The sequence below is a fragment of the Rhinopithecus roxellana genome, chromosome 6 (assembly GCF_007565055.1).
Source record: "Rhinopithecus roxellana isolate Shanxi Qingling chromosome 6, ASM756505v1, whole genome shotgun sequence".
Taxonomy (NCBI): domain Eukaryota; kingdom Metazoa; phylum Chordata; class Mammalia; order Primates; family Cercopithecidae; genus Rhinopithecus; species Rhinopithecus roxellana.
In genome coordinates this window covers 58,033,157-58,054,109 of record NC_044554.1, presented here as the reverse complement: position 1 = coordinate 58,054,109, position 20,953 = coordinate 58,033,157, and the positions used below count along the sequence as shown (strand labels likewise).

Below are 20,953 nucleotides of genomic sequence, written 5' to 3'. Positions count from 1 at the left end.
TCTTCAGCTACTTCCCTTTCTGGAATTATTGTGTGATATAATCAAGACATTTCCTGGCTCTTTAAATCAGTTGGTTTGCCAGCTACAGTGTGAGTAAAGAGTATGTCATGATGCACAGTAAAAAGTTGTTTACATACCTCATTTCTGAAAAGTCATGGGTCACTGGCACGTTAGGAAACGAAAGTGAAATCAGCTGATAGTGACATCAGTCAGAACAAATGTACCAAAGTTCAGAGAGCTGTTTACTAGGCACAACTGTGAATGCGAGAGGGCACCAGCTCAAGGCTGCATCCTCCTGCCATTTCCCTTCCACTCCTCCTTTCTGGAGTCTGACATTAGAAAGCCAGCGAGAAGGAAGATTCAAATAACCAACCCTAATTTCCTGCTTCTCCTTTTCATTGTTCCTGTCGGCTCTTCACCTGCTTTCTGTAAGTACTGATCCAGCAAGCATCACAGCTTACCCAGACGTCCACTACCTTGTAAGACAATTTTGTTTTCTTCTCAGATATTTCACGTTCTGGCAATCCGCATAGGGGAACTCACTGGTTGTTCAGTATCTCTGACCTTCCCTCCCTCACGTCTGTATAATCTACATAATCTAACCCCTTTACTCTCTGCTCTCCTTCCTTCCACTCTGCAGCATCAACATGTGTAGCTCTGGCCTCAAAGATGATGAAAGTAAGGCCAGTGTAACTGGTTAGAAATGATGCAGGGCTGACTACGCACAGCAGAGTCTTGCACACAGTGTGTACAAGGACATGGCTGTGGCTGGTGCGACACACTGTTCATCAGAAACAGGCAAACAAAAGCAGATCACCGACCACCACTAACTAAACCACTATTCAAAGGTAGTTATGAACACATCATAAAACTTTAAAATACACACCGAAAATTAATATCAACAGAAAAACTTGTGTTCTTGCCTCAAAGAATAGGACCTAAGAGATGTTTAGATCTTATATTAGTTATTAGACCAGATTGCTTCTCATGCCCCAATGGAAATCCATGGTGGTATTTTAGTTCTCTTGGTGCATATTTTAAGAGATTTTTTTAATGTGGGCTTAGTTTCCCTAATAACTTCCACTATGCTTCTTTGCCTATAAAATCAAAGGCTCCTTTGAAAGAGGGAAAAGACACATATTTCCTTCTTTTCTTCCCTCATGATAACTGAAGAGCATTTTTCAATATCAACTTCCCATACCCCCTTCCCCAAAATCTCAGGTCTGAGACTCGGACCATGAGATATTTTTTCAATCTTGCACATATTCCCCTTTCTCAACTTTCTTTCCAGCTTAGTCCCTGCTTTATCTAATTACTAAGGTTCTTTTGATTGTCTGTTTTATAAATTTTTTTTTTATAAATGTAGCCCATAATTCTAAAAATATTTTAATGCAAATAGAGAACAATTGCCTGTAATGTCACTACCCAGAGCTACCACAGCTAACATTAACATTTTCAAATACTTCTTTAGTCTCTTTCTCTTATGCCTCTTTATATGAATGTAGGCACACTAGGTAGAGTGATTTTATACCTGCTTTTTCTTTTTTTTTTTTTTTTTTTTTTTTGAGACGGAGTCTCGCCCTGTCACCCAGGCTGGAGTGCAGTGGCCGGATCTCAGCTCACTGCAAGCTCCGCCTCCCGGGTTCACGCCATTCTCCTGCCTCAGCCTCCCGGGTAGCTGGGACTACAGGCGCCGCCACCTCGCCCGGCTAGTTTTTTGTAGTTTTTAGTAGAGACGGGGTTTCACCGTGTTAGCCAGGATGGTCTCGATCTCCTGTCCTTGTGATCCGCCCGTCTCGGCCTCCCAAAGTGCTGGGATTACAGGCTTGAGCCACCGCGTCCGGCCTATACCTGCTTTTTCTAAAAGATGCATAGTATTTTATCCTTGATACGTCATAGCTGACTTCTAATATTGGACTTTCAAGCCGCTTCCCATTTTGTGCCAAAAGTAATGCTGTGCTGAACATTCCTATGTATAAATTATTGACTGGATTTCTGACTGCTATCTTAGGATAGATTTATAAAAGTGGGCCAAAGAGATATGACTGTTTTTAGGGTTTTTAATGTGTATTGCCAATCTGCCTCCCTGAAAGTGTGTACAGATAGATGTTCACATCCACCATCACTGTGTGAGAATGCCAGTTTTACCATAGACTTTTGGTATCATCAAGTATTTTTACCTGCAGTGTTGACAGGGAAACTCAGGTTACTTTATTTGGCGTATCTTTAAAAAAGTTACAGAATTTTTTTTCATGTTAGTTAACTACTTTGCATTATTTGTGAATTATCTCTTCATATTTGTCCATTTTTAATGAGGTTTAATCTTTTTTCACAGTTTGCATAAACATTTTAAACATTAAGTACATTAGTCATTTCATAGTTGTGATAGGTATTTTCCATATGCTCACTGACTTTTAATTATATTTATGTTGTTTTTGGTGAATAGAAATCTAGATTTTAGAATAGTTAAGCCTGTGCAATTCTTTCTTTGTAGTTTCCATTTGCTCTTAAGTTCCAAATTTTATTTTTCACTCATAAATCAAATATATCCTTTTTTCCAGATCTTTGATTCTTTTTATGGTTTTACCTTTCACTCTTGGATCCATGTGAAATTTATTTGGGTATGTGGAGTGAGATGAGGACCTAAAATAGTTTTATTTCTCTTTTCTAGTTAGCTAATCAATTGCTTCAACATTAGTTAATGAAGAACACTTTCAGGACGCAAAACAAATGTCTGTTCTAAAGACAGGCTTTCCCCGACCTTATAATCTAGTCATCACTTCCTCCTGCCAGTTTCTCTCCCTCACTCACCCTGTTTATTTCCTTCCCAAAGCTTTTCAAAAATTATAATTATCTTTTAAAAAATATGTTTGGTGTTTGCCTTCCGAACTAGAGTACAAGCTCAATGAGAGCAGGCACCTGGTTTGTCCTGGCACTGATTCCCCAGGGCCTCTGATTCAGGCAGTCATCCAAAATGTTTCACTAATAGAGTTACAAGATGAAATGCTGACCCCATCAGTCGAAGTCTTGGGTGGCAGATTGCCTTTGTAATTGCAGAAGAGAGGGCTGGAGCAGGAAAACTAACCATTGACAGCCAAAGGCAAGGCAATCACTAGTTTCTGGTACTACTGATTCTCAAACACTGAATCTTGTGAATCTTAGCTGCCCATAAACTGGACCATGGAGTCCTGCCAACAGAAACCAAATGAGATTAGCTGGGCGTGGTGGCGGGAGGCTGAGGCAGGTGAATTGCTTGAACCCGGAAGGCAGAGATTGCAGTGAACCAAGATGCTGCCACTGCACTCTACCCTGGGCGACAGAGCGAGACTCTGTCTCAAGCAAACAAACAAATTAGAATGGGCCATTTGTAGACATTTTCTCATTTTTAAGGATCTTCTTCTCCCTCTAAACTTTTTGTAACTTTTGTTCCCACTTGGATTATCTGCTAGTGAGAGCTAATAATCAACAAAACAATTGCACAAATAGGAAGTTAACTAATATTAATGGAATCATTTAAACAGCTATCTCAGTGGCTTGTTAACTGGGTGCCTGGACTCATGCTTCTGACTTTATGTTACAGTCTCATGGTATAGTCCTATTTCGTCTGATAAAGCTGTTTTATTTACATAGAATAATTAAGAAAATCAAAACATCACAGCATTCATAAAAAACTTGGTGGTTGGGATGGCTGTCCACAGAAAATACTGTGAAATCCAGGAGCTGCCACCACCTATATACACTGTTGAAAAACACTGCAGTAGCCCTGTTTTGAAAAAAATTAGAACCTGGACTTCATGTTTCTGTCAAAGGAAAAATGACGCATTTCTCTTTCTTCTTCCCTTTTTATTTTTGTGACAGCTACACCCAAACCATGAACACAATGATCGTCAATGTGTTCCACCAGAAATATTTTAGCCAGGACTGGTGGCCTCCGACAAGTAAACCTGCACCCTTGTTCTATGCCCTGGCAAGTTCTGTTGCCCCGGCTTTATTCTGCTAACATTTCCTTCCCAGTTCTCTCTCCGTTCAGGCGACACACCCAACCATCTCTACCTGACTCTCCATCAATTCCCGTTTATCCCCCTGAGCTATTGCTTCAGCATCATGACCAGACCAGACACATCGACCCAGTTTGTGTCAGGCCCCAAGCCCTCTGTATGTGAGTGAACTTCCTTCAGTCTCACAACAGCCCATGAGGAACGTGACAACTGACGCATCACAGATGAGGATGTGAGGCTCAGGCTGGCTACGTAACTTGCCAGGGTCACATGACTTGTGAGTGGCAGAACAGCAACATGCTCCCAGGTCATCTGGCTCTAAAACCCATGCTCCTTACCACCACACTGTGCTACCTCTCAACAGGGCAGCTGCATGCTGGAGTCATCACAACCAAACATAAATGAGGCCAGCTTCCTAGAGTTCATCTCTGGGAATGAACCCTGGCACTATTTGTCTTCCTAGAATTTCACCACTGTCAAGCTGGTAGCCTGGGCTTAACTTGTCTGAGCCTCAGTTTTCTCTCTATAGTAGTAATAATTTAAATAATACTTACCAGGTCATGTTCTAAGTGCCATGCACAAATTACTTCATTTAATTTCCATAACATCTACAAAATAAGTTATATAATTAGAGCCATTTTACAGATGAGACATCTAGGCAGAAGGATGTTAAGTAACTAAAGTCACACAGCTGGTAAATGGAAGAGCAGGGTCTTGAACCCAGAAGCCATAGCTTCAAGGTCCATGCTCAGAACCAGTATTCCACACTATCTTCACTACATCAAATGTGGACAGTGACAATAATGTCCACACAAGGGTGTTGTGAAGATTAAATGAGTAAATGAATGTAAAGGGCCAGACCCCCAGTTAGAGGTAGATCCTCATGGTGATTAACAATGCAGCCTGACAGGCTCCACCATTCACTGGCTGTGCAAATTTGGACAAGTTATTGACCCTCACTAGGCCTGTTTTCTTCTCTGGAAAATGAAGATGAAAACAGTAACTCCACCCCACATGGTTATAAGAAATTAATAAGATAATACCTGTTAAGTGCTTAGCACAAAGCCTGGCATATAGTAAATTCTCAAGAGATTTTGAGGTCTGTTTTTAATTATTAATAAGTTCTCACTAAAATTAGATTCCTTCTCAGACACCTTCCACTGATCAAAGAGGCTTATCAAAGCAAGTTCTTCCCTCCCTGGTCCCCTTTCGCTTTCTGAAATCATTATGAAAAGAAAGGCCCTAGGAACCCAATGGCTTACCTGTTTATTTCTTTTAATATTCTACTCTGCAAAATCTGCAAAGTGTGTAATGTTTAACAGCAGCAAAATTAAAACATGTAAGTTCCATGAGGCAGTCCTCAGGGCCATGATAGCAACTGCTGCTGGTGGTGCCCGGTGGGGAAGGGGCTGCCAAACTATGCATCTGACCAAGGACTAATATCTAGAATCTACAAGGAACACAAACAACTCAACAAGAAAAAAACACCCCATTAAAAAGTGGGCAAAGGACATAAACAGACATTTTCCAAAGGAAGACATACAAGTGGCCAAGAAACATATGAAAAAATGCTCAACATCACTAATCACCAGAGAAATGCAAATTAAAACCACAATGAGATGCCACCTTACACCAGTCATAATGACCATTATTAAAAAGTCTAGGCCAGCGTGGTGGCTCATGCCTGTAATCTTAGCACTTTGGGAAGCCAAGGTGGGCAGATCATGAGATCAGGAGATTGAGACCATCCTGGCCAACATGGTGAAACCCCATCTCTACTAAAAATACAAAAATTAGTTGGGCATGGTAGCGCGTGCCTATAGTCCCAGTTACTCAGGAGACTGAGGCAGGAGAATCGCTTGAACCTGGGAGGCGGAGGTTGCAGTGAACTGAGATCACGCCACTGCACTCCAGCCTAGGCGACAGAGCAAGACTCCATCTCCAAAAAAAAAAAAAAAGTCTAAAAACAACAGATACTGTCAAGGATGTGGAGAAAAGGGAATGCTTATACATTGTTGGTGGGAATGCAAATTAGTACAACTTTTAGGGAAAATAGTATGGAGATTTCTCAAAGAACTGAAAATAGGACTACCATGCAATCCAGCAACCCAGGGTATCATATTTATTGATTTGCATATGTTGAACCATCCTTGCATCCCTGCAATAAATCCCATCTGATCATAGTGTATTACCTTTTTGATGTTCTGTTGAATTGGATTTACCAGTATTTTGTTGAGGATTTTTGCATCTACATTCATCAGGGATATTGGGCTGTGTTTTCGTTTTCTGTTGTGTCCTTGTCTGGTTTTTGGTATCAGGGTGACCCCGACCTCAGAGAATGAGTTAGGGAGAATTCCTTCCTCCTTGATTTTTGTAATAGTTTCGGGATTATTCATATTAGTTTTTCTTTGTATGTTTGGTAGAATCTGGCTGTGAATACATCTAGTCTTAAACTTTCTTGGGAGTTTTTTTATTATTGAGTCAATCCCACTACTCATTATTGGTCTGTTTATAAGTTCTGTTTCTTCCTGGTTCAATCTTGGGGGTTTTTGTGTTTCCAGGGATGTATCCATTTCCTCTAGTTTTTCTAGTTTGTGAGCATGTTGTTGTTCATAATAGTTCTTGATGATCTTTTGTATTTCTATGATATCAGTTGTAATGTCTTTTTCACTTCTGATTGTGTTTATTTGGATCTTCTCTCTTCTTGGTTAGTCTAGCTAGTGGTTTATCAATTTTGTTTATCTTTTCAAATAATCAGCTTTTAGTTTCATTGATCCAAAGAACTAATAAATGAACTTTTAGTTTCATCGATCCTTTGTAAATTTCTTTTCTCTATTTCATTTACTTCTGCTCTGATCTTTGCTATTTCTTTTCTGCTAACTTTGGATTTGGTTTGTTCCTTTTCTAATTCCTTGAGGTGCAATGTTAGGTTGTTAACTCATGATCTTTCTAATTTTTTGATTTAGGCATTTAATGCTATAAACTTCCCACTAAGCACTTCTTTTGCTGTAACCTGCAGGATTTAGTACTATGTGGTTTTGCATTCATTTCAAAGATGTTTTTGTCTTAATTTCTTCATTGACCCAGTAATTGTTCAGGAGTATGCTATTTAATTTCCATGTATCTATATAGTTTCCAAAGTTCCTCTTGGTATTAATTTCTAGTTTTATCCCACTGTGGTCTGAGAAGATACTTGATATAATTTCAATTTTTAAAAAGTTTGTTAAAACTTCTTTTGTGGCCTTACATGTGATCTATCTTGGAGAATGTTGCATGTGCTGACAAAAATAATGTATATTCTGTAGTTGTTGGGTAGAATGTTTTATAAGTCCATTTGGTCTAAAGTTCAATTTAAGTTCAATGTTTCTTTGTTAATTTTCTGTCCCAATGATCTGTCAAGTGTTGTGAGTGGAGTGTTAAAGTCCCCTACAATTATCGTATTGCTGTCTACCTCTTTCTTTAGTGATACTTGTTTTGTGAATCTCAGTGCTTAAATGTTGGGTACATATATATTTAGGACTGTTATATCCTCTTGATGAATTTATCCCTACATCGTTACACAATGACCTTCTTTATCTTTTTTTTCTTACTACTTTTAATTTAAAGTCATCTGTTTTATCAGACATAAGTATATCTATGCCTGCTTGCTTTTGGTTTCTAATTACATGGAATATCTTTCTGCACCCCTTTGTTTTCAGTCTACATGTCTTTATGGGTAAGGTTAGTTTCTTGTAAGCAACATGTAATTGGATCATGTTTTTTAATCCATTCTGCCAATCTGTATCTTTTAAGTGGAGCATTTAATCCATTTACATTCAAGGTTAATATGGATCTGTGAGACTTTGTTTCTGTTACATTATTGTTTTCAAGTTGTTTTATAAATTATTTGTCTTTGCCTTTTTGACTTTGTGTTTTGATGAAATTCTGTCATGTTGCCATTTGATTCCTTTCTCTTCCTTTGTATGATTGTTTTATACAAACTATGAGTTTTATATTTCTGTATGTTTTTGTGATGGTGAATATCAACCTTTTGGCTGGGCATGGTGGTTCATGCCTTTAATCCCAGTGCTTTGGGATGCTAGGCGGGGGATTAATTGATGCCAGGCAGGGGGATTAATTGATGCCAGGAGGTCAAGAACAACCTGTGCAAAATAGCAAGATCCTGTCTCTACAAAAAAATTAAAAATTAACTGGGCATGGTGACATGTGTCTGTAGTTCTAGCTACTCAAAAGGCTGAGGCAGGAAGACTGCTTGAGCCCAGGAGGTCAAGGCTGCAGTGAACTATGATTGCACTACTGCATTCCACGTTGAGTGACAAAACAAGACCCTGCATCAAAAATAATTAAAAACACCATTCATTTCAATGTTTAGGATCCTTTTGAGCATTTCCTGTAGTACCAGTCTAGTGGTGACAAATTCCCTCAGCATTTGCTTGTATGAGAAGGACTTTATTTCTCCTTTCATAAAGCTTATTCTGGCAGGATACAAAATTCTTGGTTGACAGACACTTTGTTTTTTTGTTTTTTTTCTTTAGCACTTTGAAAATGCCATCCCCTTGTCTTCTGGCATGTAAGGATTCTGCTGAAAAGTCCTCAATTAGTCTGATGGGATTTGGGATTTCCTTTATAAGTGACTAGTCACTTTTGCTGATTTTAAAATTCTTTCTTTCACTTGACTTCAGACATTTTGAATATGCCATGGTGAGGTCCTTTTGCAGTATATCTTCCTGGGGATCACTGGGCCTCCTGTAACTGGATGTCTATTTCTTTACATATATTTTCCAAACTTTCTAATATCTCTTCCCCTTCGGAAATACCAATAATTCATAAGTTCAGTTACTTCTTGTAGTCCCAGAAATCTCAAAGGCTTTATTCATTCTTTTTTTATCCTTTTTTCCTCATTTTTGTCTGACTGGATTATTTCAAAAGTCCTGTCTTCGAGTTCTGAGATTCTTTCTTCTGCTTGGTGTAGTCTACTATTAAAGTTTTTGAGTATATGGTGTATTTCCTTTAATGAATTTTTTAGTTCCAGAATTTCTGCTTGTTTTTATTTAAGATGTCTATCTCCTTGATAAATTTCTCATTTATATCCTGGATTAATTTTCCGATTTCTTTGTATTAGTTTTCAGATTTCTCTTGTACCTCATTGAGCTTCTTTAAAATCAATATTTTGAATTCTTTATGGGCATTTTGAAGAATTCTCTTTGACTGGGATCTGCTGCTGCTGGACAGTTGTTGTGGTCCTTTGATGATTGTTATGGTTTGACTGTGTCCCCACCCAAATCTCAACTTGAATTGTAGCTCCCATAATTCCCACATGTTGTGAAAAGGGACCCAGGTAATTGAATCATGGGGGCTGGTCTTTCCCATGCTATTCTCATGATAATGAATAAGTCTCATGAGATCTTATGGGTTCATCAGGGTTTCCGCTTTTGCTTCCTCCTCATTTTCTCTTGCTGCCACCATGTAAGAAGTGTGTTTCACCTCCTGCCAGGATTCTGAGGCCTCCCTTGCCATGTGAAACTGTAAGTCCAATTAAACCTCTTTTTCTTCCCAGTCTCAAGTATGTCTTTATCAGCAGTGTGAAAATAGACTAATACAATGGTGCCATATTTCTCTTTTACATGTTTCCTGTATCCTTTCATTGATTTCTTTGCATCTGATGTAGCAGTTGCTTGTTCCAATTTTTTGAAATTGCTTTCACAAGGGGGAACTTTTTCCGGAGGATGTATGTATGTTGTTGATTAAGATACTTTGACTTTGATTTTGGATGCCTGCAGCAGTGTGATCTTTCTGACTTCTTCGGCAGTACCTAGGGTCAGTGGTCTCTGTGATCTCCTCAGTGGGATAGAGTACAGTAATTAGCTGAGACTAAGTCCCCAGAAGTTTAGCTGGGGACTTGGATGCCAACTTGGATGCCTTTGGGCCCCAGTGGTGGCAACAGTGGGGTGAGGGTGCCATTTTTAGTCCCCACAGCAGCTTATGCTGGCTCTGGTGGTTAGTGGGTCCTGGAGGTCTGATTCTTGGGCCTCCACATGGCTTGCTTAGAAGCTAGTAGTGGGAGTGGTGAGCCTAGTGTGTGGGCATGAACTCTAGCCCCTGAGCAGGTGGTGTCATGTGAGTGATGGCAGTAGCAGTGTTGAAGCAGCCAACTGGGATCCAAGCAGTCCATGTTGGTGTTGCTGGAAGCTGTGATGGGTTGGGTGAGTTACTCCCCAGTCTCACAGCCACCTGTAGCAGGGTGGTGGTGGGCATTGTTCTAAGTGTGCTTAGGAGAGCTTGGTCTTCCCTGTCCCTTTCCTACCTGGGTGGCAGCTGCAGCCACATTGCCTCACATTCAGACTGATTGTGAAACAGCATTAAACCCTCAAAATGGTGCCAGCTGTGGGCCTCTGACCAGAGAAGGTGAGGCCCCTCTCAGGTGAGCAGCATGGGCAAGAAACTGTAGGGAGTGTGGTCTACCTGAGTCGGTCTCATAGCAACCAGTAGCAAGCATTGGGTATTGTCCTAGGTATGTGTGGGAGAGCATGGATTCCTTGTCCTTCCTTGGCCGGGCAGCAGCTGCAGCCACATCAAGTTGAACTCATCAAGAAGTGGTGTACAATCCAGCATTAAACTCTCAAAATGGCACCTTGGGCCTGTGACAAAGAGGGCAGGGCTCCTTCCAGGCAGGCAGCATGGGCAAGAAGCTGTGGGGAAGGAGGTCTGCTCGCATTTCAGTCTCAACAGCAGCATGTCGCAGAGCAGTGGGTATTGACCTAAATGTGCATAGGTGTAGGGTCCAGCCCCATAGGGTCGGTGGTTTTTCTCCCTGTGTGCGGAGATGAGAGATTGTAGAAATAAAGACACAAGACAAAGAGATAAAAGACAGTTGGGCCCAGGGAACCACTACCACCAAGATGCAGAGACCAGTAGTGGCCCTGAATGCCAGGCTGTGCTGATGTTTATTGGATACAAGACAAAGGAGCAGGGTAAGGAATGTGAGTCATCTCCAATGATTGGCAAGGTCACGTGAGTCACGTGTCCACTGGACAGGAGGACCTTCCCTGTTTGGCAGCCGCGGCGGAGAGACAGAGAGCGAGAGAGAGAGGACACAGCCTACGCCATTATTTCTTCATATTGGAGGTTTTTAGTACTTTCACTAATTTTGCTACTGCTATCTAGAAGACAGAGACAGGTGTACAGGATGGAACATGAAAGTGGACTAGGAGTGTGACCACTGAAGCACAGCACAGGGAGACGGTTAGGCCTCCGGATAACTACGGGCGGGCCTGACTGATGTCAGGCCTTCCACAAGAAGTGGAGGAGTACAGTCTTCTCTAAACTCCCCCGGGGAAAGGGAGAATCCCTTTCCCAGTCTGCTAAGTAGCGGGTGTTTTTCCTTGGCACTGACGCTACCGCTAGACCAGTCCACTTGGTAATGGGCATCTTCCCAGATGCTGGCATTACCGCTAGACCAAGGAGCCCTCTGGTGGCCCTGTCTGGGAATAACAGAAGGCTTGCACTCCTGTCTTCTGGTCGCTTCTCACTACGTCCCCTCAGCTCCTATCTCTGTATGGCCTGGTTTTTCCTAGGTTATGATTGTAGAGTGAGGATTATTATAATACTGGAATAAAGAGTAATTGTTACAAACTAATGATCAATGATATTCACATATAATCATATTATCGGTATCTAGTATAACTATTCTTATTTTATATATTTTATTATACTGGAACAGCTCGTGCCCTCGGTCTCCTGCCTCGGCACCTGGGTGGCTTGCCGCCCACAATAGCACAGCCTCATTTCCCTATTAATCCTTGGCTGGGTGGCAGCTACAGCTGCACCAGCCCAATCTCAGTTCCAGGGAGAGGTGCAGCCCAATATTAAACTCTCAAAATAGCAAATGGAGCCTGAGACCAGAGAGGGTGGAGCACCTTAAAAGCAAGCAGCATTGGCAATAAGCTGTGGAACACACAGGCCAGGCACAACTCGGTCTCACAGTAGCCCACAGCAGGGCAGTGGGTCTTGTCCTAGGTAAGTGTAGGATGGCCTGATTTCCCTATCCTTCCTTAGCCAGGAGGCAGCTGCAGCCTCATCAGCCCAAACTCAGGCTGGGAGGGGGATGCAGCCCAGCATTAAATTCTCAAAATGCCACTTTGGGCCTGGGATCATAGTGTCCCTCCCAGACAAGCAGTGCTGAAAAGAAGTTGTGGGGAGAGGTGTCTACTCACATCTGTCTCAATAGCAGCACACAAAAGGGCAGCAGACCCTCCCAGGGGGGCATGGGAGCACCTGCTCTCCTGTCTCCCTCCTTGGAGCAGCTCGGGAGCAAGAGCCATGTCTGTCGAGTCCCAGTATCTAAGCTCTCAAAATGGCACCCTGCTGAGGCCGCTCCAAGTTCAGATGCATGTGAGATTTTGCATTGGTTTCCTTTCTGGAGCAATGCCTCTGTGCAATGTTTAGACAGCTCTGAATGTCAGGCCCAGGCCCTGGCCCAGGGGGTCAAGGTTTCCTTCTGTGGCCAAGATTGTAGAAGATTGTTTGGGAGCCCTAGGGGGCTCTCTCTTACTGTTTCCCCACATCAGGAGCCTCTCCCGACTCTCAGTCAGTTCCCAGCTGGGCAAGCTGCCTCAAACCCTCTCCTTACTTCTCATGTTTCCCGTATCTTTTATGGTTTATCCTAGCATTCTCTCCTAGACAATCTGTTCAAAATGGATCCACTTACTATTCTGGTTTCTCACCACAGTGGAGGCACATACTACCTGCGTTTAGATGGCTATCTTGATCCTTTTGAAAATGTCACTCTTTCAATAAGAACCTGACAAATACATAATTTAGAATTAAATGATACAATACTTGTGTCTCTTTCAGCCCCCATCCCATTCTCCCTTAATGGTATGAAAATGTTAGAGATGCTTAAACAAACAAAAAAGCTGCCTTAAATTAATCTCCTGAGAATACTTTCCTTCTATTTCCCTAACTAGGAATTTGTGTCGCCTTTAAGCAGAAATCATCTCCCTCCTAAGGCCCTGCTCAGGCTGTGACTCTCGAGTGACAGTGGTCAAATTACATGCTGACCTGGAGTCTAAATCTGCATCTTGGTCCAGAGGACCTAGTGCAGAAAAGGATTATACTTTATTGTCACAACTACGATGGCAAAAGGCTAACAGCCTTTATTTTTAAAGGGTTCATACAAACCAACAAACAAAAACTGAAACTCAAAATTATTTGTAAAATAGCAAAACAACTGACAGCACTTCATAAAAGAAGAAATACAAATGGTCAACAAACACTTGAAAATGTTAAATTTTACTCAGTATGGAGAAAAACTATCACTGATTCATCATTTGTCATTATCAAAGAATAAAAGACTCAAGAATATGCAATACTGGGGAGGATGGGATAAGACAGGCACTCGCTGAAACTGCTGGTGGAAACATTAAGTTGATTCACAAAAGTATTCACCATAGCATTCATAACATAACAAAATAATGTTACAAAGCATCTATGTATAAAACATAAACTTTGATACAGCTATATGCAGCCCATAAAATAATGTTTAGGTAACATTTCTAGTTCACTTAGAATGACGTTCACGAAGTGGGATACAAACATGTATTTTATGTAATCCCAACAGTGTAAAACAATACTGTAAAAAGAAGTGTGCTGTTCAGAGTGGTTATTTCTACGACCTGAAATATAGATGACTTTTAGTCTTTTCTCTGCAGTTTCATGTATTTTCCAGTTTCCTAAAATCAGCATGTTATTTTATTATAAACAGGAAAAAGTTTATCTAAAAATGGTCACAGTGACTCAGCAGTCTCCCCTCTGCTCTCTGAAGGAAACATTGGCTTACCATTAAAGGGCATTTATAAGCTCATTGTGGTGGAAGTGTCATTATCAGGATTGTTTAAGAACAAAACAAAAAACAGGGTAGGCCTGGGGTTTCCAACCAAAGATCCATATGCTGTCACTGCACAAAGTTTAGGGAAAGAAGCGAGCACTAACCTCCACCCTCTCCATGCACAAGTTCCTGAAATCTGTCCATAGTTCAATAGAAAGCATGGATGGGCCACGCCAGCACTGTGCTGAACATGCATGTGACATTAAACACAGCTCTCCCTCAAGCAGCTCTGCTGTCCTAAGATGTGTAACCAAGATTTGTACATGGAAGAACTCTGGAGACTATGTAGCATTTTCATTCACTCATTAAAAAAAAAAAAAAAAAAAAGTGCCTACTGCATATCAGAATAACAAAACAGATGAAAATTGTTCCTCAGAGATGTGACACTAGAGTGGAGAATAAATCCTAATTTAGAGCTAAACCAGAGTGTGGGCTGAAGGAGCCCAGGAATGCTCATGCTGCATGGATCGGATTTAGAGAAGCAGAAAGTAGGGTAGGAATTTAGGAGCTGGGGGGTGGCTGAGGATGGGCAGATGGGAATGTATTCATACACAGCCTGAGCAGCTAAGCAGGTGCTGGACTGCACAAGGCAAGAGTGGAAGCTGGGCCTCACTAGAGAATTCCAAGTTTTTAAGTTCCAAGTCGCACCAGATGGTGGCGAGCCTCATAGGAGCTGGGACTGAATATAAAAAGGTTGAGGGGCCACCACCTTCTCCATATGCCTGGTCCTGGGCTTCTTGGCTCGTTTTGTTTTCCTCTACATTAAAAGGTCAGTTGAGAGAAAATGAGGAAGTCAAAACAAAGACTCCTGGCGCCTCGCAGGAGCTGCCGCAAGGTGGCTGATGCAATCTCCCCCTGAGAAGCCACATTAATTTTTAAAAAGGGAGCTCTGTTTTCAAAGCAAAATGTTTAATAATTTTTTTTTGGAACCCCAGTGTAACAGAATTCAAATGGGAAAAGTGAGAGGGAGTGTTTAAACAAAGGCATCCCCAAGTCCCTTCCCAGTTGGTCCTGAACAATGGAGGAAGTCAAACCTTCTTTTCCACAGCATGACGTCATAAATCAGAGAAGTCCTGGAAATCTATTCCACACCCTAAAATACCCAAACCCATTAAAAGCACAGATATAGGCTTTTACAAACATTTACTAAATAAGCAAAACCATACAAAGTATGTTCCCGATGGCAATTTTTCCCATACCATGGACTCAAAGGGTTAAAACTCCTTATCATCCCAGACTAATGCCACCTTTTCAGTTCCCAGTAAATCCTTCTGTAACAAGCATCATTGCTCCAAGAATCTCTCAACTCCATTCAAACCCGTCTTCAGACCCTTGGCCCTCTGGGGCCTCCAGAGCATTTGAGAAACAGTGCCACCCAAGGCAGCAGCCAGGGCTTCCGCTGGGACAGCCCCTCACTCCTCCACTCCGACTGTCCCCACTGGGCTCCTCTGGAGCAAAAGCCATGGGCAGGACTGGGCAGACTGCCCAGTGCTGCTGAGCCCAGAGCTGTGCTCACAGGCCCCAGCTCTTCACTGGCCAGGGTGCCCAGGTCTCTACCAAAGAAGTCGCTGGTCAATCTTTATTCTCATTTTTGGCATAGGTCCTTTGAATGGAGCCGCCCTCTCTCTCAGCCTGTTCCATGTTTTTTTTTTCCCCCACTTGGTCCCTTCCTGTAACAAATGCAGTTTGTGGAATGGGACAGACCTTCCAGTCAGCTCTGGGAAAGAGGAGGGGGCTTTTCCCCCAGAGGGGTCTCCTCAGAAGCTGATCATCAGGGCTGTGTAGTTTTCAGGTCCCTTTCCAGGGCCACCACTCATTTTGCTGCTGAACATCACCTGGGACTCCTTGCCAGGGCTTCCAGGAGGCCACTTGGTATCATGGCCCCAGTACCTCGTGCCTCACAAAGCTTGAAGCTCTGTGTTCCTAGTCACTTCCCGGTGTGAATGCTGTTGTATTAGTACATTTTCATACTGCTATGAAGAGATACCTGGTAATTTGTAAAGAAAAAGAGATTTAATGGACTCACATTTCCACATGGCTGGGGAGGCCTCACAATCATGACGGAAGGCAAAGGAAGAGCAAAAACACATCTTACATGGCAGCAGGCAGGAGAACATGTGTAGGGGAACTGCCCTTTATAAAACCATCAGATATCATGAGACTTACTACCATGAGTACAATATGGGGGAGACCCATCCCCATGATCCAATTACCTCCCACTGGGTCCCTCCCACGATGTGGGGATTATGGGAGCTACAATTCAAGATGAGATTTGGGTAGGGACACAGCCAAACCATATCAGCCAAACCTTTTCCCATATTGAAAAATACATGTATGTAAAGGTACAGTGTGCAGACCACTGTTTCAGAGGCCAACTGGACAAAGCCCTTCTGATTTAAAAAGGAGTGAAAAGAATTTTTTAAGAGTATAACAAAGTCGGCACTTTTATATACAACTAGAGGGACTATGATTAGCAAGTTTTCTGTAGGCCTGTTAGGCAGTATTTAGTAAGATCACTAAAAGATATTTCTACCCTTGATCCAATTATTGCACTTATAGGTAGATCACCTGAGAAAAATCAGATTCCAAACACGATTCACACAGCATCTTCACTGACCACTTATAATGGTAAAAAGTGGAAACAATTTGTCTAATAATAGTGTAATGGATGATTCCACATGAACTATTACATAGCCATTGATCGTGTTTTTGAAGAATATTTAACAGCTTTGAAAAATGTTTACTAAATCTAGAGAAAAACATTACGTTCAACACCATGAGTATGTAAAAATACATCAGCACAGGAAGAAAATATTGGTAGACTATTAACAGTGGTTTTATGTGTATGGTGGGATAAAAGGTTATCTTTTTTATTATTATTTTAAAAATATCTTCTGGCCAGTCATGGTGGCTCATGCCTGTAATCCCAGCACTTTGGGAGGCCAAGGTGGGTGGATCATTTGAGGTCAGGAGTTCAAGACCAGCCTGGCCAACATGGTGAAACCCATCTCTACCAAAAATACAAAAATTAGCCAGGCTTGGTGGCGGGTGCCTGTAGTCCCAGCTACTCGGGAGGCTAAGGCAGGAGACTCGCTTGACCCCGGGAGGCAGAGGTTGTAGTGAGCCAAGATCACACCACTGCACTCCAGCCTGGGTGACAGAGCGAGACTCCACCTCAAAAACAAACAAACAAACAAACAAAAACTTCTAAGTTTTCTATAATTAACATATACTACCATTGTCAGGAAAAAAATTGTGTTAGTTTTTAAAGTAATGAGTATATGATGGGATTTCATCACCAGGTGACATCTTGTCTTGACCCACTAATGAGTTCCCAGAGCACCACAGGTAAAATCAGAGTGGGTGCGTCAGTGGTCCTTGACCCAGGCTCACCTTCGAATGAGCTGCAGGGCTTCAGAAACACACCAGTGCCCAGCCCTAAGCACGGAAGTTGGGCTCTGATTGATCTGTGGCCCAGCAATGGGTAGTTCTTACAGCTCCCCAGGTGGTTGTCTCAGCAGCTGTGGTGAAAACCAATAGCTTCCTCCAACCTTCAGGTCCCCATTAAGGGTGGGCCTTGCCCTTCACCTCAGTCAAAACCCACCTTCAAAAAAGATCTGAGAAATCCCCTCACTGTTTCCAATGGTTTGTTGTATTTGGACTGAAGCAAAGTCTTTGGCTAAGGAGCACTTCACTCAGTTGAAGATGTTTCACACTTTCAAAGGTGCTTGGGACTTTTCCTCCAGACCTCAAATCAGAGGGCAGCTAATGACTTACTAGCAAATAGTTCCTGGCACGAAGTTACCTCAGATTTCTGGTCCTTGGCGGAGGGCAGGGTAGGAGGGAAGCTTGCCATGGGTTTATAAGAAATGCCAAAGGGAGAACATGAGCTTGTGAGGACACAGGGGGCAAGCGAGGCAGAGACAGACTGACTGCTGTGACCTCCCCACAGGTCCCCCCGCAGAGGGCAGGAGAGATGGCCAGGCCAAGGCCTCAGTGGGGCAACCAGCTGCTGTTCGTGAGCATCATTGTCCTCACAGTTGTGGTCATCTGCCTGATGTTCTACGCTCTCTTCTGGAAGTCTGGGAACCTCACTGACCTGCCCAACCTGAGAATAGGCTTCTACAACTTCTGCCTGTGGAATGAGGATGCCGGCACCCTACAGTGTCACCAGTTCCCTGAGCTGGAGGCCCTGGGGGTGCCTCCGGTTGGCCTGGCCCTGGCCAGGCTTGGTGTGTATGGGGCCCTGGTCCTCACCCTCTTTTCCTTCCAGGCTCTCCTCCTAGCCTGGTGCAATGGTAATGACAGATTGTGGCAGCTAGCGGTGGGCTTCCTGGCTGTGTCCTCCGTGCTGCTGGCCGGCGGCCTGGGCCTCTTCCTCTCCTATGTGTGGAAGTGGGTCAGGCTCTCCCTCCCGGGGCCTGGGTTTCTAGCTCTGGGCAGCGCCCAGGCCTTACTCATCCTCTTGCTTATGGCCATAGTTACGTTCCCTCTAAGGGCTTAGAGGGCTTACAGCGAGCTTGAGAGCTGCTAAAGGCTTATGTGATTGCAAGGGTTCAGTTCCAACCATGGTCAGAGGTGGCACATCTGCTCAGCCATCTCATTTTATAGCTAACACTGATCTCCAGCTCCAGCAGATGGAACCTACTGCAGAGGAGGTGGGGCCCCCGTGTCAAAGAGGCCAAGGGGCAGCAAGGGCAGCCAGGGCACCTGCGGCTTCTTAGTATAGGATTGTCTGTCCTTCACGACTTCCAAGGCTCCCAAGGACTCCCTAAAACCACGCAGCTCATTGTCATACCAATTCCTGCTTTAATTAATGGGTCTGAGCAAATCTTCCTCTAGCTTCAGGAGGGTGGAGAGGGAGTGATTCCTGTCATGAGGTCAGACTTCCAGGCTGATTCACCAAATGCCAAACTGAAACCTAGCAAAGACTTATGGAAACAAATGAGGATATTAAAAGACCAAGCACCTCAGTGCCTCTGGGGGCCTGGTTAAGGAGCTTCCGCTCAGCCCACGATGGTGAGTGGGCCGCCATAAGCCGTCACTGGGATTCCAACCCCAGAGGTCCAGGAGTGATCTCTGAGTGACTCAACAAAGACAGGACACATGGAGCGCAAAGACAAGCCTTGGTTGTTTCAAAGCTTCCCTGGACTTGAAGCCAGTCAGGGCAGAGGCATCCGCTAGCAAATCACTCCCATGATGAGACCCTGGAGGACACCAAATCCTCGGTGTGATCGGGACTGGACAGTTGCACACATACAAACGCTGCCACCCTCCACTTCTCAACCCGGAACTGGGAAAGACATTAGCACAACTTAAGCACTGGGGAATTGTGTGTATTTTCCAGCACCTGTGTATTGGAAAATCTGTATGGCAAATGATTTACTCATCTATTCCTGACCAAAACCACATTGAAAACAAAGGCAGAAACATGTACTCTGGTGTGATCTCTTGTCCTTAGTGTCTCTTTTGGGCTCCTGCCCCTCTTGCTTTATAACTAGCTGCCCAGGAACCAAGGTACAGGTGAAAGCAAGGTAGCAGCTTGGGGGAGGAGGCCTGTCTGGCTTACCAGTCCAAACACTGTGGCCTCAACCTCCCAGACACGGCAGAGAACTGTGGGCAGCTTGTTTGCTTTCTAGGCTGGCTGGAGAGGTGGGAGCTCATTGATTGATGGAAACTATTTTTTAAATAGGCTTCCTCCAGGAGAGATCATGTGGACTAAACTAGCAATTCCAGTGCACCTGGCAGTGATCCTTTTCTTTGAAAAGTTCTGTCTCTTTGGTTCCAGTAAGTTGGACCACCAAATGACATCATTTTCCCTGGAACCTGGTGACTGACTAATACAGACAGTTGGGATTCCAGAGCCTCAGAGCTGGGAGAGGATTCAGTACATCCAGCGGGATTCGAATGGGATCTTGTTTCGAGTCCTGCCTTCCGCACACTCAGAATGGCAGCCCCAAGGCCTGGAGCGTCCTGGGACTTCTGGCCTGAGGTGAATCTGCCAGGCCCAAGAAGGCACGAAGGTAGGAGCACAGAGAGCCCCGTTCCCACAGGCGGGTGGCCCAGCAGCACCAGTGGAAGCTCAGCTGTCCTCCAGCTGCTCTCAGCAGAAAGTTGAGTGCACAGTTTATGCCCTAGCTGAAAAAGATCTCCCGGACGTATTTCAACACATCCTCTTCCTCCTCCTCCTCCTCCTTGGGGCTCCTGCTGCAGGCAGAGTTGGAATCCCCAGGCCTCTGGGAAGGGCTGAGGCCTGCAGCCAGTGCCTCTTTCCCACTGTCCTCTTCCTCACTGCTGCTCCCAGAACTTGTGTGAGGCGACAAGGAGCAGGGAGGGGAGAGCTCTGGGTTATCAGCACCCGCCAGGGCCGGCTGCTCGCAGGCCTTTTCCTGTTTGCGGCTCTGCGGAGTACAGGAAACGGCAGGCTCAACATACGTTTCATATCTCTAACATGCTGGTCTGTCTGTCAGTAACGCACGCAGGATGTATCCAGAAGCAACTACAAAGCCAGTGTGATCAGGCCAGGCAATGCACCCATATCCTGAGCACCTACCGTCTCTTCACCCCACTCCTCCCCATACCCCCTCTTCACAGCTCTTGAAGAAACCAGGACCCACTTGGGAGAGAAGCAAGCAGAGGCATGAGGATTAGCTGAGGGGAAAGGAAAAAGAAATGGAAGAAACATGTCTAGAAGGGCCGGTGACAGAATGGAAGGAGCCCAGGATACAAAACCTGTGTGTGGGCCCATGCCTTAGCACTAGGAAAAGCCCCACACCACAGGGTTACTGCAAGGCCCAAATGACATCACACATGCTTTCAAGGCACTGGGTAAACTGCAGAATGCTGTGCAACTCTGAGGCACTGCAATTATTACTGCAGGAAGCCAGAAAGCTCAGCAGCCTCTGCTCAGGAGAGGGGCAATGGTTAAGAAGTCACCTACCCAGCTGGGAACCTTTCCAAGAACACAAACAGGTAAAGGCTTCATGTCCCATCCACATACACACTAGCACGCAGTCACGCTCTCCCTAACACACACACGCCCTCCCAGGCATCTAGCCCCAAAGACTCA

At 43.9% G+C, this 20,953-nt stretch overlaps 2 protein-coding genes and 1 long non-coding RNA gene across 14 annotated transcripts in view; 1 reads left to right on the top strand and 2 right to left on the bottom strand.

Moving 5' to 3' along the window:
• The window catches only part of CYREN (cell cycle regulator of NHEJ), a 75,266-nt gene that overhangs the window by 51,130 nt on the left and 3,183 nt on the right, over positions 1 to 20,953 (bottom strand). For 10 of the 12 annotated variants that reach the window (XM_030933102.1, XM_010357985.2, XM_030933104.1 and 7 more), the window contains one exon: positions 19,204 to 20,285. The exons of 1 other annotated variant lie outside the window; for it this stretch is intronic. In XM_030933102.1, coding sequence (XP_030788962.1) covers positions 20,019 to 20,285 — 267 coding nt within the window. In that variant the 3' untranslated portion in view covers positions 19,204 to 20,018. Of the gene's footprint in view, positions 1 to 19,203; positions 20,286 to 20,953 lie in introns of those variants that run through there. One more of the 12 variants, XM_030933106.1, reaches the window with a different exon arrangement.
• On the top strand, positions 175 to 19,320 carry TMEM140 (transmembrane protein 140). The gene is made up of 2 exons (XM_010357989.2): positions 175 to 428; positions 17,837 to 19,320. Exon 2 carries the CDS (start codon positions 17,861 to 17,863, stop codon positions 18,386 to 18,388), a length of 528 nt encoding a protein of 175 aa, XP_010356291.1. The 5' UTR covers positions 175 to 428; positions 17,837 to 17,860; the 3' UTR covers positions 18,389 to 19,320.
• On the bottom strand, positions 15,525 to 17,770 carry LOC115898352. Its single transcript, XR_004058082.1, has 2 exons — positions 17,278 to 17,770; positions 15,525 to 15,871 (listed from the first exon to the last, which is right to left on the bottom strand). It is a non-coding gene; the product is annotated as an uncharacterized LOC115898352 (long non-coding RNA).